This window comes from Parasteatoda tepidariorum, chromosome 10 (genome assembly GCF_982258835.1).
Source record: "Parasteatoda tepidariorum strain Cologne lab strain chromosome 10, Ptep-v5.0, whole genome shotgun sequence".
Classification (NCBI taxonomy): Eukaryota; Metazoa; Arthropoda; class Arachnida; order Araneae; family Theridiidae; genus Parasteatoda; species Parasteatoda tepidariorum.
Genome location: NC_141764.1, coordinates 84,704,555 through 84,717,597, shown reverse-complemented (window position 1 = coordinate 84,717,597; position 13,043 = coordinate 84,704,555). Strand labels below are relative to the sequence as shown.

Genomic DNA, 13,043 nt, shown 5'->3' with positions numbered 1-13,043 from the left:
TTTCTACAAGAGAGGAAAATATTTTGAAGAAACATATTTGCTTGTATAATAGATTTATATCAGTTTTCAGATAATATACCTTGTATAGTTCCTTTTTTTTAGTTCAAGTAATGTATTTTTGTTGAAAATTGCTTTAAATAAACTAAATAATAAAATGACATCCTGAAAATGTATAGAATATGTATGCATGAACCTTTTACCCCATATAATTGCAGGGTACATAAGATAATTGATTTGTTGTCATTATTTTGGTGATAAATTAGTATACATTTTCTGTTCTGTACTTTCAAATATCATGAAATTAAATCGTTCTACCTGTACTTTTACTATCGTGACGGTTCTCAAAGTCTCTTTAAATGATATTTCTAAACATTTTAAATAAAATCTTGTACGGATTCTTTTTACACTTTTAAAATACGTAATCAGTTCTATTACTTTGTTTACCAGTTTTTTCAAATTCCAAAAAATACGGCTACTGTAATAATTATATTATAACAGCTATCGTTATGAATATTTGTAACGATATTTGAACTTAAGTTTCTCTGAATATTTTAAATCATAGTCTTTACTTCCTTATTATTATCATCATCCTTAATTGCATGTTTTGTTTTAGTTCCTTTCACTAAAACAAAAGTACTTTGTTTAGCAGTTTTTTCAAATTCCAGAAAATATTGCTACTGTAATAATTATATTATAACAGCTATCTTTATGAATATTTGTAACGATATTTGAACTTAAGTTTCTCTGAATATTTTAAATCATAGTCTTTACTTCATTATTATTATCATCATCCTTGTTTACATATTTTGTTTTAGTTCCTGCATTTATTTAGCATTACCAATGTTTCATTATAATGTCTTGAATATTTTGATACTTGTCTTTAATCCTTTGCTTTCATTTAGCCTTGTTAATGAATCTTTGCGAATATTTTTATTTTATATTATTCTTAAATATTTTTATCCTTTTTCTTTTTTTTAAAACTTAGTTACGAACGTTTTAGTATTTATTGAGCCTCAGCCTTGAATCCTACGGACATTCAGAAAGTAACCTCACTACAAGCTTGTAGAATTTGCTCGTAGAAATGGAGAGTAAAAACTCAAAAAAGCAATTACTCTATAAGGACTCATCTGCAATCTATGAAAATATTTGGACATCATTAGCTCTGAAGATAATTGGTGTTTTGCATTTTAAAAAGCAGAATAAACTGAGTAAATGGATTATATTGAAACATTATTTTTATCCTCTAAGTGTTGGAACTCATTTGCTTATTTTTTATCCGATATATTTAATGGTTAGAGTCCTCGGTGCTCAGTCATTTAAGCATACAAGTGGAGTTGTGTTAGGATATATATTTGCTTTGTTTATTTGGCACTACATGCGTTTAAATTCAAATCGATTCTTGAGGTTCCTACGAGCCTATCGACAAGTTCAGTACATGGTAAGCATCAGAAAGGAAAGGAAAGAAGACGTCGCTGTAATGTTAATATTATTGTATCCGTTATTTCTTTCTGCATTTATGAACATTACAGGCGATTATCATGACAAAAGGGTATCATTTTGGCTGTGTGGTTTTAAACCACCCGAAAATTATTTTATAAGTAGAATTTCTGTTTTTACTTCAATGAGCATCTACTATTCTTCAAAATTTGTGATTCCTTCTTTATCTGTCGTCATTATTTCTACATTTTCTAACAGATTGTCAAAGGTTTTGCAAGTTCAAGGTCAAATAATAGAGAATTGCTTATTCTCTGAGAATTTCTATGAGGAAGTTCAAAAATATCGATGCGTCATTGATTGCTGCGAGGTACTTGAAGTTGCGACCAGGAAATTGGTGTTCTTCGTCATATTGTCATATTTTGTTATTATATATTCTGGAATAGGAATTCTGTTGACGAGTTTCAGAGCAATATCAAGTGCGAGAAGAGTTCTTGAATCTTCTTTCACTGTAGCTGCATGCGTTATTGGTGTTGTTAGTTTAGTTGCTTTTGCATCTAGAATACCTAAAAGTATTGATGATGTAAAAAAGAAATTTCAAATGCTACACTTAGAACAACAAGTCACTAAACAGACATTAAACTGTTCCATAAAAAGTAGAATGAAATTGTTGAAATCTATCGGGGAATTGCAGCCGGTGTATTTAACAGTTTTTGGAATGTCCCGTGTCGAAAAAAATATGATATTATCATCTATTGGCACTATTTTAACATATTGCGTCTTGATAATGCAATTAGATCAGCAAGATCACCATTGATGTTAGTTTAACAGGTTATCAGCTAGAGTAATTAACTTTATTTAACAGCTTGTGATTGTCTCACGTGGAGAAAAAAATGATAAACTGTTTCTATTTTAGCATACTGTGTACTACTTCTATGTAACTAAAAATTGCTTAAAAAGCCTGTGTAACAAAATATGATGTTATTATCTATTGGTAATATTTTAACAAACTGTTTGTAGGTAAAGGCAATTAGAACTGCAGGAATAACAATTGTGTAATTTAGTGTTAATAATATGTGAAATGCTTCGTGTAGATCAAATTATAATCTTTTAATGTACTGCCACTACTTTAAAGTATTGTGTATTAATAATGCATGTAGGACAGCAAGAATTGCCTTTATTTTCATATAAATAAATTTGTTTAACAGTTTGCGAAAGGTTCCATGTGGAACAAAATATATTATCATTTTTTTGGCATTATTCTGACTCTTTATAAATTAAAAATGCAAGTAGAACAGTGAGACTAATATTTATTTTCATTTAGTTAACAACAATTGACCATGTGGACTGTTGCCTGTGGAACAATATTCTGTCCATTCTCGATGCAATTAGAAAAGCAGAAGTAATGTTTCTTTCCGTGTAAATAATGACATGATTTTTAATTCGAAAAGACATTTTGGTTAAAAATATTAAACAGCCAACTTTGCATTTCAACAAAAAGAAGTATTCTTTTTTAGTAACGTTTATTTAAACTTCTCAATCACTTAAAAATTGCTCATTGCAAAATTTTTGCATAGTTTGCTCGTGTATGTTGCCAATACATGGACAGCTAAAGATGAGAACCACAGAGCAGAAAAAAAATTTTTTTGAAAAAAGGAAATTATCTCCTTTTAATTATTACAGAAATGTAAGATATTGATTACCTTTCTATATTCGGATTGGTTATCTTTCGATATTAGATATTTCGATTTTTATCTTCGAAAGAAAAAAGAGAGTCAAATATGGAGAATTCATATTTTTGTTCAAGGATTTGTTAATATTTTCATTTCCTCTCTTGTGTGCTATGTGATCAGCCTGAAACACTACATCTGTAGAAATACTACAGCACGGCTGAGGCAAATCATTACAGCATCTGCAGTTTATTTTTCATCTAAGTTTTCAATTTATTTTCAAAAAGCCATCAAAAAAATATGGAAAAATTGCTGAAACTCTTGATGAAAACATCTCTAAACTTGTTTCTCATGAAAATTGAAGAGCTGAATTGAGAGAGCACCGCAAACAAGGACATTTTTCTGTTACTTCCATTGAAATTTTTTCCTATCATTGTATAAAATTCAACCTAAATTTAAGCACTATAGAATTTTTAAGTATAATTTTCAAGATCTCTACATTTGAAAACTAGACGTCCAAATTAACTTGACCAACGGTGTCTCACCCATTGTGGTGGTCCTGAAAGAGTGGATACCACCTCTGGCCACCGGCAGACCGATGCTCATCGGCAAGACCGATTGTGCAGCTCATTGGAAATAACATTTGAAAATTTCGCTGCATGTACATTAGAGATTAAGCAGAATTTTTGCAATTGATGTGTTTTCTCCGCTAGGATGCGTTGCAAGCTCTTTTCTGCCTTTGTTCCTGGTTACAGTTTTCGATGCATTTTCAAGACATTTTGCTCACAACATGATCATTGCGTTCTTAAGTGTATTTGTTACCTAATTTACTATTTTTGTTTTAGAAAAAAGAACGTCGTTTGAAAACCTGTAATTTCAAGACGTAAGAATCATAATTTGAAAAAAAAAAAGAATCGTTATAAAACACTTATTACCTTGTTAACAATATACCAACTTCGAAATTTAAACCTAAATGATAATTTGTAAAAAGAACCTAATATCGCTGCTCGAACAATATTCTAGCACCAATATATGATGGTGCATATGGCTTGCAACAAGAACAAGAGTAATAAACAAAACAAATAGTTTGGTCACCGCAAGGCGATCTCACGTTATCCATTGGCAAAATGGTTGTCGTCTAATTTTGCTAGAAAAGCAACTTTATAGTATTTTCATCTTAAACACCTTAAACTGTTAATCCCGAACTGCTCGGTACGCAATTTTGCAGGCATGTTTGAGTGCAGCTCGGACACATTCTGTGTAAATTCTTTCGATGACAGAATAAACATTGAACAGCCAATCGAGATCAATATTAACATTTTCGGATTGGTACAATGGTGTTTGAAGGAGATAGTAAGCGGCATCATACTCCCGTTTCGGATTCACAAGTTCATACATGAAATATAATTTGAAAGCTAGTTTTTTTTCCCTCCAGTTTATATTGCGTGGAAGACAGTCTACGGCCTTGCGCAAGGCATTGGGTACGTTGACAATGGATCCTTTTATTCCTAACACCCAGTTCTCGTATTGGCATGAAAGGATTCGAAAAGCCACCATTTGCTCTTCGGTACGGTTCAATTCTCTCAAGCATTTTGGTATTTTTGTGAGGGACGGACTTCATGCTTACGTTTGCGATCAGAATCCTTTCGTTTTTCCGTTTCGGTAAGTTTTCGGCCTTGGCATCGCTTTATTCATGCTTCAACTCTAACTTTTGGGACCATGTCAATCAGTTTGGACCTTCTTTATTTGTGATATTCACCTGAATTAGTATTGAAAACGATCCAGTTTGAGCTGTAGGTCAGAATTTCTGATTCTTAATTAATTCAATAAAAACATAAGTTTTGTTCAAATGATGAATCTCTTTTATTCACAATTCAGGAAGTGTTTATGGGATCTCTCTGGTCCCTCATCGCAAAAATAAATTCCCCTACTTAATGCGTAACAAAATTAAAAGTGGAAAAAAGAATTCTAAAAAAATTATCGAACAGCAGCTGTCGCCATAGCAAAGTATAGGTAGTAAAGAGTTTACAGTGCACCATAGTTTTGAAAATACCTTCCCTTCTATACCTATTTCAACTATTCATTTAGTAATATTCTTACTCACATGATAACTTTTTATCAGAAATTCTGTTTTTCAAAATTTTAGTTCTTATTACCAATATTAAGCAGCAAATACAAAACTAATAAGTAAATTTAAACGAAATATTTTTTTCATGTAAAGTTTTAAACTACTATGAAAAATTATCAAATTTTAATGCGTGTTTTAAAATAATATATTACTCATAACTTTACCGAAATCAATACCAAAGTGCTTGAACAAAAATTACTCTACTTTTTCTTGTTCCTATACACCAAGAAACACTGCAAAATTCACCATATTCTGGTACTTTTGACCATCTCACTGTAGTGAGTCTTTCTAACTTAGAGTGTCTTTAAAATATACTTTTAGAAATATTTAACCTAATGTACTCAAATTTGCTTTATTTTTTCAAACGATTTGGCTCTGTCTACATTGCTCAAACAAAGTATTCCTTACACATCAAGCAGTTTTGTATCAAACAATATACAGAGCACAAAATAAAAAAAACTGACCACCCTAAATATCTTTTGATCTAATGAGCGGATCTTCTAGTTCTATGACATAATCTTATATTTTTGAGGGGGTGACCTCATATAAGCTAATTAATTAGTGTAGATGATATTTTAAGTTACGAAACACCAGACAGAAAAATCAACTTTCTCGAAATAAACTTACCTTATTTTCGAAGGATTTCGACTTCTCAACACCCTAGGTGTAGGGGGAAACCGCAATCAAGGAAATATGGTTCCAATCATTTAGACCTTTTAATATTATTTAAATTTTTACCTATTTTACCTCAACTCGAGAACTTTTTAAGCGAATTGAAAAATTTCTGCACAAAATTATAAAATTCGTTTATCGAAAGATAATTCATTCAAAATACAACTTTTAGCAATTAGCTATTATTGTTTATTATTTATTGTTTGTATTAGTCAAATAAGTTGCGAATTGTTAGGTATACAATTTCTTACATTAATTTAAGAAATGTAATTTTACATAGCAGAGTACAAAGTTTGTGCGAAATTGATCGAATTGTTTCTGAAAAATCAGATTTTGAAAAAGTCATGATTTTGAAATTCAATTTTTTACTTTATTCGCTCAAATTGTGCATTTTGCCAAGTAAAATTACATTCGTTAAACTAATGAAAAAAAAAGTGTATAACTTTCAATTCAAAATATTTTCGACTATTAAATAAACAAATAACTATTTATTTAGAATTATACTTTGAATGGAATTAACTTTGGATAAGTGAATTTTATAATTGTGGGCAAAAATTCTCGCTAAAAAGTTCTTCATATGTGGACGCAAAAAAGGAAATTAACGTTAAGGAGTCCAAACTTTGAACCACTTTCCTGATCAAACTAAGGGGACCATATTTCAAAGACTGGCCCCTCCATTTTTGCTGAGAAAATACCGAATCCATCACCAAAAAATGTATGTTTATTCAGAGAAAGTACGTTTTTGAATCTGATTTTATAACTTAAAATATCGTCTACCCTAATTGAATAGTATATTTTGGGTCACCATCTTGAACCATTAAGAATGTGCTGGAACTCAACATTAGTTTAAAAGATATTCAGGGTGATCCGTTCATTTTCTGTGGACTTTACATCACAACATAATCTAACGCATAATACAACTCCAAAATCTAAATTTCGCCCATTAAATCCATATGAGGACTAAAACATATATGAAATAATTCTAATTAGTATAGGAATAGGATATGCACAATTAATATGAAGCATGGTTACATTTTAAGCCTAATTCGACTCAACTATATTAATTACGAAATCAATCTACTATACACCAGTTTCTATATCTATTATTAATAGTGATGATCAAGGTTATTCCTACTTATCTTTGTAAATATTTAGAAAAATTAAAAATTTTTGAAAATTTGTTATTTTAAATCTTAATCTTTTTACAGCATACGAAAATGATACTACATCGATTGTTACGTCGTGATTTATAATATTTACATTAAATTTTAGTAAGACAGCTGAAAAAAAAACTATTATTTTGTAAAATAATAGTTTTTGTAATATGTACTGCTGTTATTATGGTAATTGGTGCAGTTTCAATATGAATTCTACAGCGGGTTTTCCATAGTTTCAGAAAATATTTTTAGCAGTAGTAGCAAAGATAGTGTAACAATATACTAGTGAATTTGAATTAAAAAGTTTGTCTACCCCTATTTTTATGTACACTCTAAAACAAAAAAATCGACGTACCAAGAAGCAATCATCCGATTGCTTTGAAATTTCGAATGTATGAATGTTTTGAACAGATATGACTGGAATGATGCCGACTGGGAACGTATAGACTTTAGCGACGAATCCCGCTTCCAACTGTGTCCTGACGATCATCGAAGACGTGTTTGGAGACGTACAGGGCAGAGGGGGGATCCTGCCTTCACTATTGCACGCAAAAGGGCATTATGGTCTGGGGAGCCATTTCCTTTGACAGCCGGACTCCTTTGGTCGTCATTAGAGGTACACTTACTGCACAGCGGTACGTCGACGACATCCTAAGACCTGCTTTGCTACCGTTCCTTTTGCAGCGCCCTGGGCTGGTTTTTCAGCAGGACAATGCCAGACCACATACGGCATGTGTTGCTATGAACTGTCTGCAAGCTTTCCAAACTCTTCCTTGGCCTGCCAGATCATCAGATCTCTCTCCCATCAAGCATGTCTGGGATATGATGGGAAGGCGATTGCATCTGGCACGGAATGTTGATGACCTAGCTCGACAATTGGATCGAATTTGGCAGGAAATACCTCAAGAGACCATCCAGGAGATTTATCGGTCTATGCCACGCCGTGTGGCAGCTTGTATTCAGGCTAGAGGTGGGTCAACACCTTATTAAACTTGTTACTGTAACTCTTCAATAAATTATTCAATTATTCTGAAATTTTCAACATTTACTATTCTGTACATTGTCTTCCTATCCACCAATTTTCGTTTCAATCGGACAACTCCTTCTTCGTGCGTCGATTTTTTGTTATAAAGTGTATTTTAAGCAGTAAATTGAAGGTCAGATAGAGAAAAGGTCATGCTTCAAAATCCTTACCAAGTTCTTACTAGAATTTTATTTGTTTTCAATATTTCGCTTTTAGTTTGCTGTTAGGTTCAGTTAATTTCGATTTTAGTTGAGAAATGTATTTCGCACGTAAACTCAAATGTGAAAGGGTTATGCAATAAGCACCAAATATACTAATATCGCTATAAAATGTTTTGTTATGATGATTATTAAAACTGCACTAATCTTAAGCAGGAGTTCTAAGGAGCAGCGATACTAAGGAGAAACGTAAAAAAATTGTCTTACACAAGTATTGCGTTACTCCAATTATTAATAAAAAGTAATGGACACTACTGCTATTATGGTAATAAGCGCACTTTGAATTGGTTCCAAATATATTAATATACACTCTATAACAAAAAAGTCGACGCACCAAGAAAGAGTTGTCCGATTGAAACGAAAACTGGTGGATAGGAAGACAATGTACAGAATAGCAAATGATTAAAATTTCAGAACAATTGAATAACTTATTGCAGAGTTACAGTAACAAGTTCAATAAGGTGTTGACCTGCCTCTAGCCTGGATACAAGCTGCCACATGGCGTGGCATAGACCGATAAAGCTCCCGGATGGTCTCTTGTGGTATTTCCTGCCAAATTTGATCCAATTGTCGAACGAGGTCATCGACATTCCGTGCCAGATGCAATCGCCTTCCCATCATATCCCAGACATGCTCGATGGGAGAGAGATCTGGTGATCTGGCAGGACAAGGAAGAGTTTGACAAGCTTGCAGACAGATCATAGCAACACGTGCCGTATGTGGTTTGGCATTGTCCTGCTGAAAAACCAGCCCAGGGTGCTGCAAAAGGAACGGTAGCAGAACAGGTCTTAGGATGTCGTCGACGTACCACTGTGCAGTAAGCGTACCTCTAATGACGACCAAAGGGGTCCGGCTGTCAAAGGAAATGGCACCCCAGACCATAATGCTTTGTTGATGGCTGGTGTGGCGTGCAATAGTGAAGGCAGGATCCCCCCTCTGCCCTGTGCGTCTCCAAACACGTCTTCGATGATCGTCAGGACACAGTTGGAAGTTCGTCGCTAAAGACTGTACGTCCCCAGTCGGCATCATTCCAACCGTATCTGTTCAAAACATTCATGCATACGAAATTTCAAAGCAATCGGATGATTGCTTCTTGGTGCGTCGATTTTTCTGTTATGGAGTGTATTTGCAATTAATATACTTGGTATCTATTAAAATTGCACCAATACTGTGCCGTTTTAATATAAATACTGAGAAAAGAGGTTCTTTTAGAGGCCCTTAAAAAGTATAAATACCAGCAAAAATAGCTTGGTTGTCGCAAATTTTCACGGTCATGAATTTGTCTCAAGCAATAATGAGAGAAATTTTGACTGTCATGAATTATTTATCTCAAGCAATTCATGTCTCGCTCGCATGAGACATGTGTGCTAGACATGTGACAGATCAAATGATACTGAAAACCGTTGATCTTTATTTTCAAGGAATAAAGTACTAAAAGCACTTAACTTGATAACGTAAAGCCACTGACAGGGACAAAATATAATAATAAATGAAAAAATGGGTCTATTTTAGCTATATAATTCCTGTTGGTATATGTCTTTCAATTTTGTGTCTGATTTTGTAGTATTGATGAGTACTGATTCATTGATTGTTTTTCCTCATACGAAAAACGGGCATTCAGCTACTACTTAATAATATATCTTATAATAATTTTGTTACATTTTAATAGTTTATAGTTTTATTCTTAATAAAGAAGTAAGGGATTAAAATAAGCAATCTATAAAATATTTTGAGATTTATATGTTTTAATAATTAACGTAGCATAAACTAATCAATGTTAGAGATTTCAATTTAATTAAGGTTAAAAAAAATACAAAATTGATAAGTTATGATAGATTCCCTTAGGAAAATTTGCCATAGGTTTGCCATAAAAAATGCCATAGGATATTCCTATGGGGTTTTGCCTATGGCAAAATTTTGCCATACACTTTTGCCATACATGTATGGCAAAATTTTGCCATACGTATATGGCAAAAGTGAATGGCAAAATTTTACCATAGGCAAAACCCCATAGGAATATCCTATGGCAAATTTTTGCCATACATGTATGGCAAAATTTTGCCATAGGCAAAACCCCATAGGAATATCCTATGGCATTTTTATATGGCAAAATTTTGCCATATACGTATGGCGAAATTTGCCATACGTATATGGCAAAAGTGTTCATAGGCAAAACCCCATAGGAATATCTATGGCATTTTTTTGTATGGCAAAGTTTTGCCATAAGTGTATGGCAAAATTTTGCCATAGGCAAAACCCCATAAGAATATCCTATGGCATTTTTTTACATAGCAAATTTTTGCCATAAAACTAAGATGTGCTACAGTTTATGAAGAAATATTTTTCCATAGGTTATGGTACACCTTTGCCATACAGCTATGGCAACATTTCTCGTTGATATTTTACCATACGTCAAAAAATAATTACTTACAAGAATCTTTCGCAATGGATATTAAAAATGCAAAACTTAATAATTGTAGAATAAATATATATCCAGAAAGCTTTTTTTTAAATTTCTTTGATAAACTTCTCCTGTTTTACTTGCAGAATAATTTTTGTATGCGGTTCTTATTCAAATAAATTTCAAACAGTTAGTACTAACCGCTAGAAAATGGGTCCGGTGGTCGGAGGGAGTGGGGAAAATATTGTATATGTTGATTAGGAACAAAATATATTGAGTACAATCAACTAATATTTGTTAAAGCTGTAAAAACAAGAAAATGGAAAGTGGGTCCGGAGGTCGGAGCGAGTATAAAAAACGTTAATTTGATTGATTGGTATCATAATTAGTTAGATAAGCGTCAGATATTAGAGGAACCTAAAAGAACGCGAAGCAAAATAGCTGTCCGATGGTTGGAGCGAGTATGAAAATTCTTTAAATTTTGATATGTGATACTAAACTAAAAATTAAACAGACTACTAAAACAATAAAATACTATTAAAACTCAAAAGATAAAGAGTGGGGCCGGTGGTGGAAGCGAAATTAGTTTAAAATACATCAAACGGGACAAAAGCTGAATATGTAACGGTGCAACCAGTGGTGGCATGTGAACAAAATTTTATCTATAAAAAAGATGGTATTAGACTATGAAAAGCTAAGAATAGAAAACAGGCTAAATTAGTTGATCCCCTAATAGTGAGATATAAAACTCAGAAAATTTATGTTGAGTTGTGTTTAGCACAGTTAGAAAAGAGAACGCAATATAGAAACATTGGTAAATACAAAACATGTTTAAGACATGATTAAAATTGGTGAAATTAATAATTGTTATTGACAAATTTACACTTGGTCAGGGATAGTAAATAAGAATTAATTGGGTATAGGGCATCGCTATGACGAAAAAAATGTAAACTTAAGGAAAGACTGAATTGTTAAAAGCATTTTTGGTTACAGCAGCAGATGATATGGACAGGGACTGTCCAGTTGATGATATTGAAGCAAAACAATTGTCAACCAGTAATCCAGCAAATCTAGTTAAGTGATGACCCTAAGCTATGTATAAACATGTAACAGAACATTGTATAAATATATGTGGATACTTAAGAAATATTAGTTGTAAAATAGTAAAACACAGAGACATGATAAAAAAAAAACAATTTAATGGCAAGCAAAAATTAAACACAAAATATAAATATAAAGCCCTAACATATGTAAGATAATGTAAAAAAGCATTACAAGAACCTAAGTGGAATTAAAATAAAAAACTAATGAGAATGTAAACACTGATAAAAGTACCAGACAGCCGGAAATTAAAAAACTTAATAAATTCAGATAGATAATTGCATAGGCGTTTGCAATAAAATGTTTTTGACCAAGAATGAGATCGAAAAAATATAAAAATAAGTAGCCAAAGTTAGCGAAAGATTCCACTTGTAGTGGATGACACGTTAATATGGCGGTCTGATACTCTAAGCCTAAATCAATGGAACATCGGATTTTAAACACTCAAAAATGGAAAAATTGGCCACCCGGAGGCCGGAAAAGACTCACCAGGAATGCCTTGTGGGTTTACATGTTGGATTTAATTAACTTCGGGGTGAAATAATGGATATTTATCTCTTTTAGAAGATGTTTTTGAGGACTCCATAGAAGTTGTTGTTTCGTTGGTGGAGATCTAGATCAGCTTTTCTCTATGGTATACTGCCATACAAATCTTTAAGGTTACCATTGGCCTATGGCAGTGTTTCCCAAAGTGTGGTACGCGTACCCCCAGGGGTACGGGAAGAGTTCAACGGGGGTACGCGCTCGTATGCTAAATACCTTGCAACAAGCGAAAATTTCAAAAAATTTTATTTAAAAACAAAGTTAGCCATAAAAGTTTACGATTACGAATTTTTCTATTGTCTATTTTTTGCAGAGTTAACAGTTAATTAGTGGTGTCAACAGCCAGTTGTGATTTTTAACTTTTGTGCAGTTTTTTTAAAGTAAAAAATTTATTCCCTTTCTTTATTAGTGGTACACAGCGTTACGAAAAATTTAGAAAGGGTACACAAAAGTCAAAAGTTTGGGAAACACTGACCTATGGTATACTGCCATACAAATTTCTGTGGTTGCCATAGGCCAATCGTGACGTGCCATACAAATCCTTATGGTTACCATTAGTCTATGGTATACTGCCATACAAATCTTTATGGTAGCCATAGGCTTTTAGGGTTTTGTCATACAAATCTCTATGGTAACCATAGGCGTATGGTATCTTGCCATATAAATTTCTATGGTAGCCATAGGCTTATGGGGTT

The 13,043-nt window shown here is 32.7% G+C and overlaps 1 protein-coding gene across 1 annotated transcript in view; it reads right to left on the bottom strand.

The window, feature by feature from the left end:
* Positions 1 to 1,742: 1,742 nt before the first annotated feature.
* Positions 1,743 to 13,043, bottom strand: part of LOC107456247 (putative sodium-dependent multivitamin transporter) — a 39,078-nt gene continuing 27,777 nt past the window's right edge. Inside the window, exon 11 of the mRNA XM_087153247.1 lies at positions 1,743 to 2,000. Within this exon, the coding sequence (XP_087009373.1) occupies positions 1,771 to 2,000 (230 nt within the window). The 3' untranslated portion in view covers positions 1,743 to 1,770. The remainder of the gene's footprint in view (positions 2,001 to 13,043) is intronic.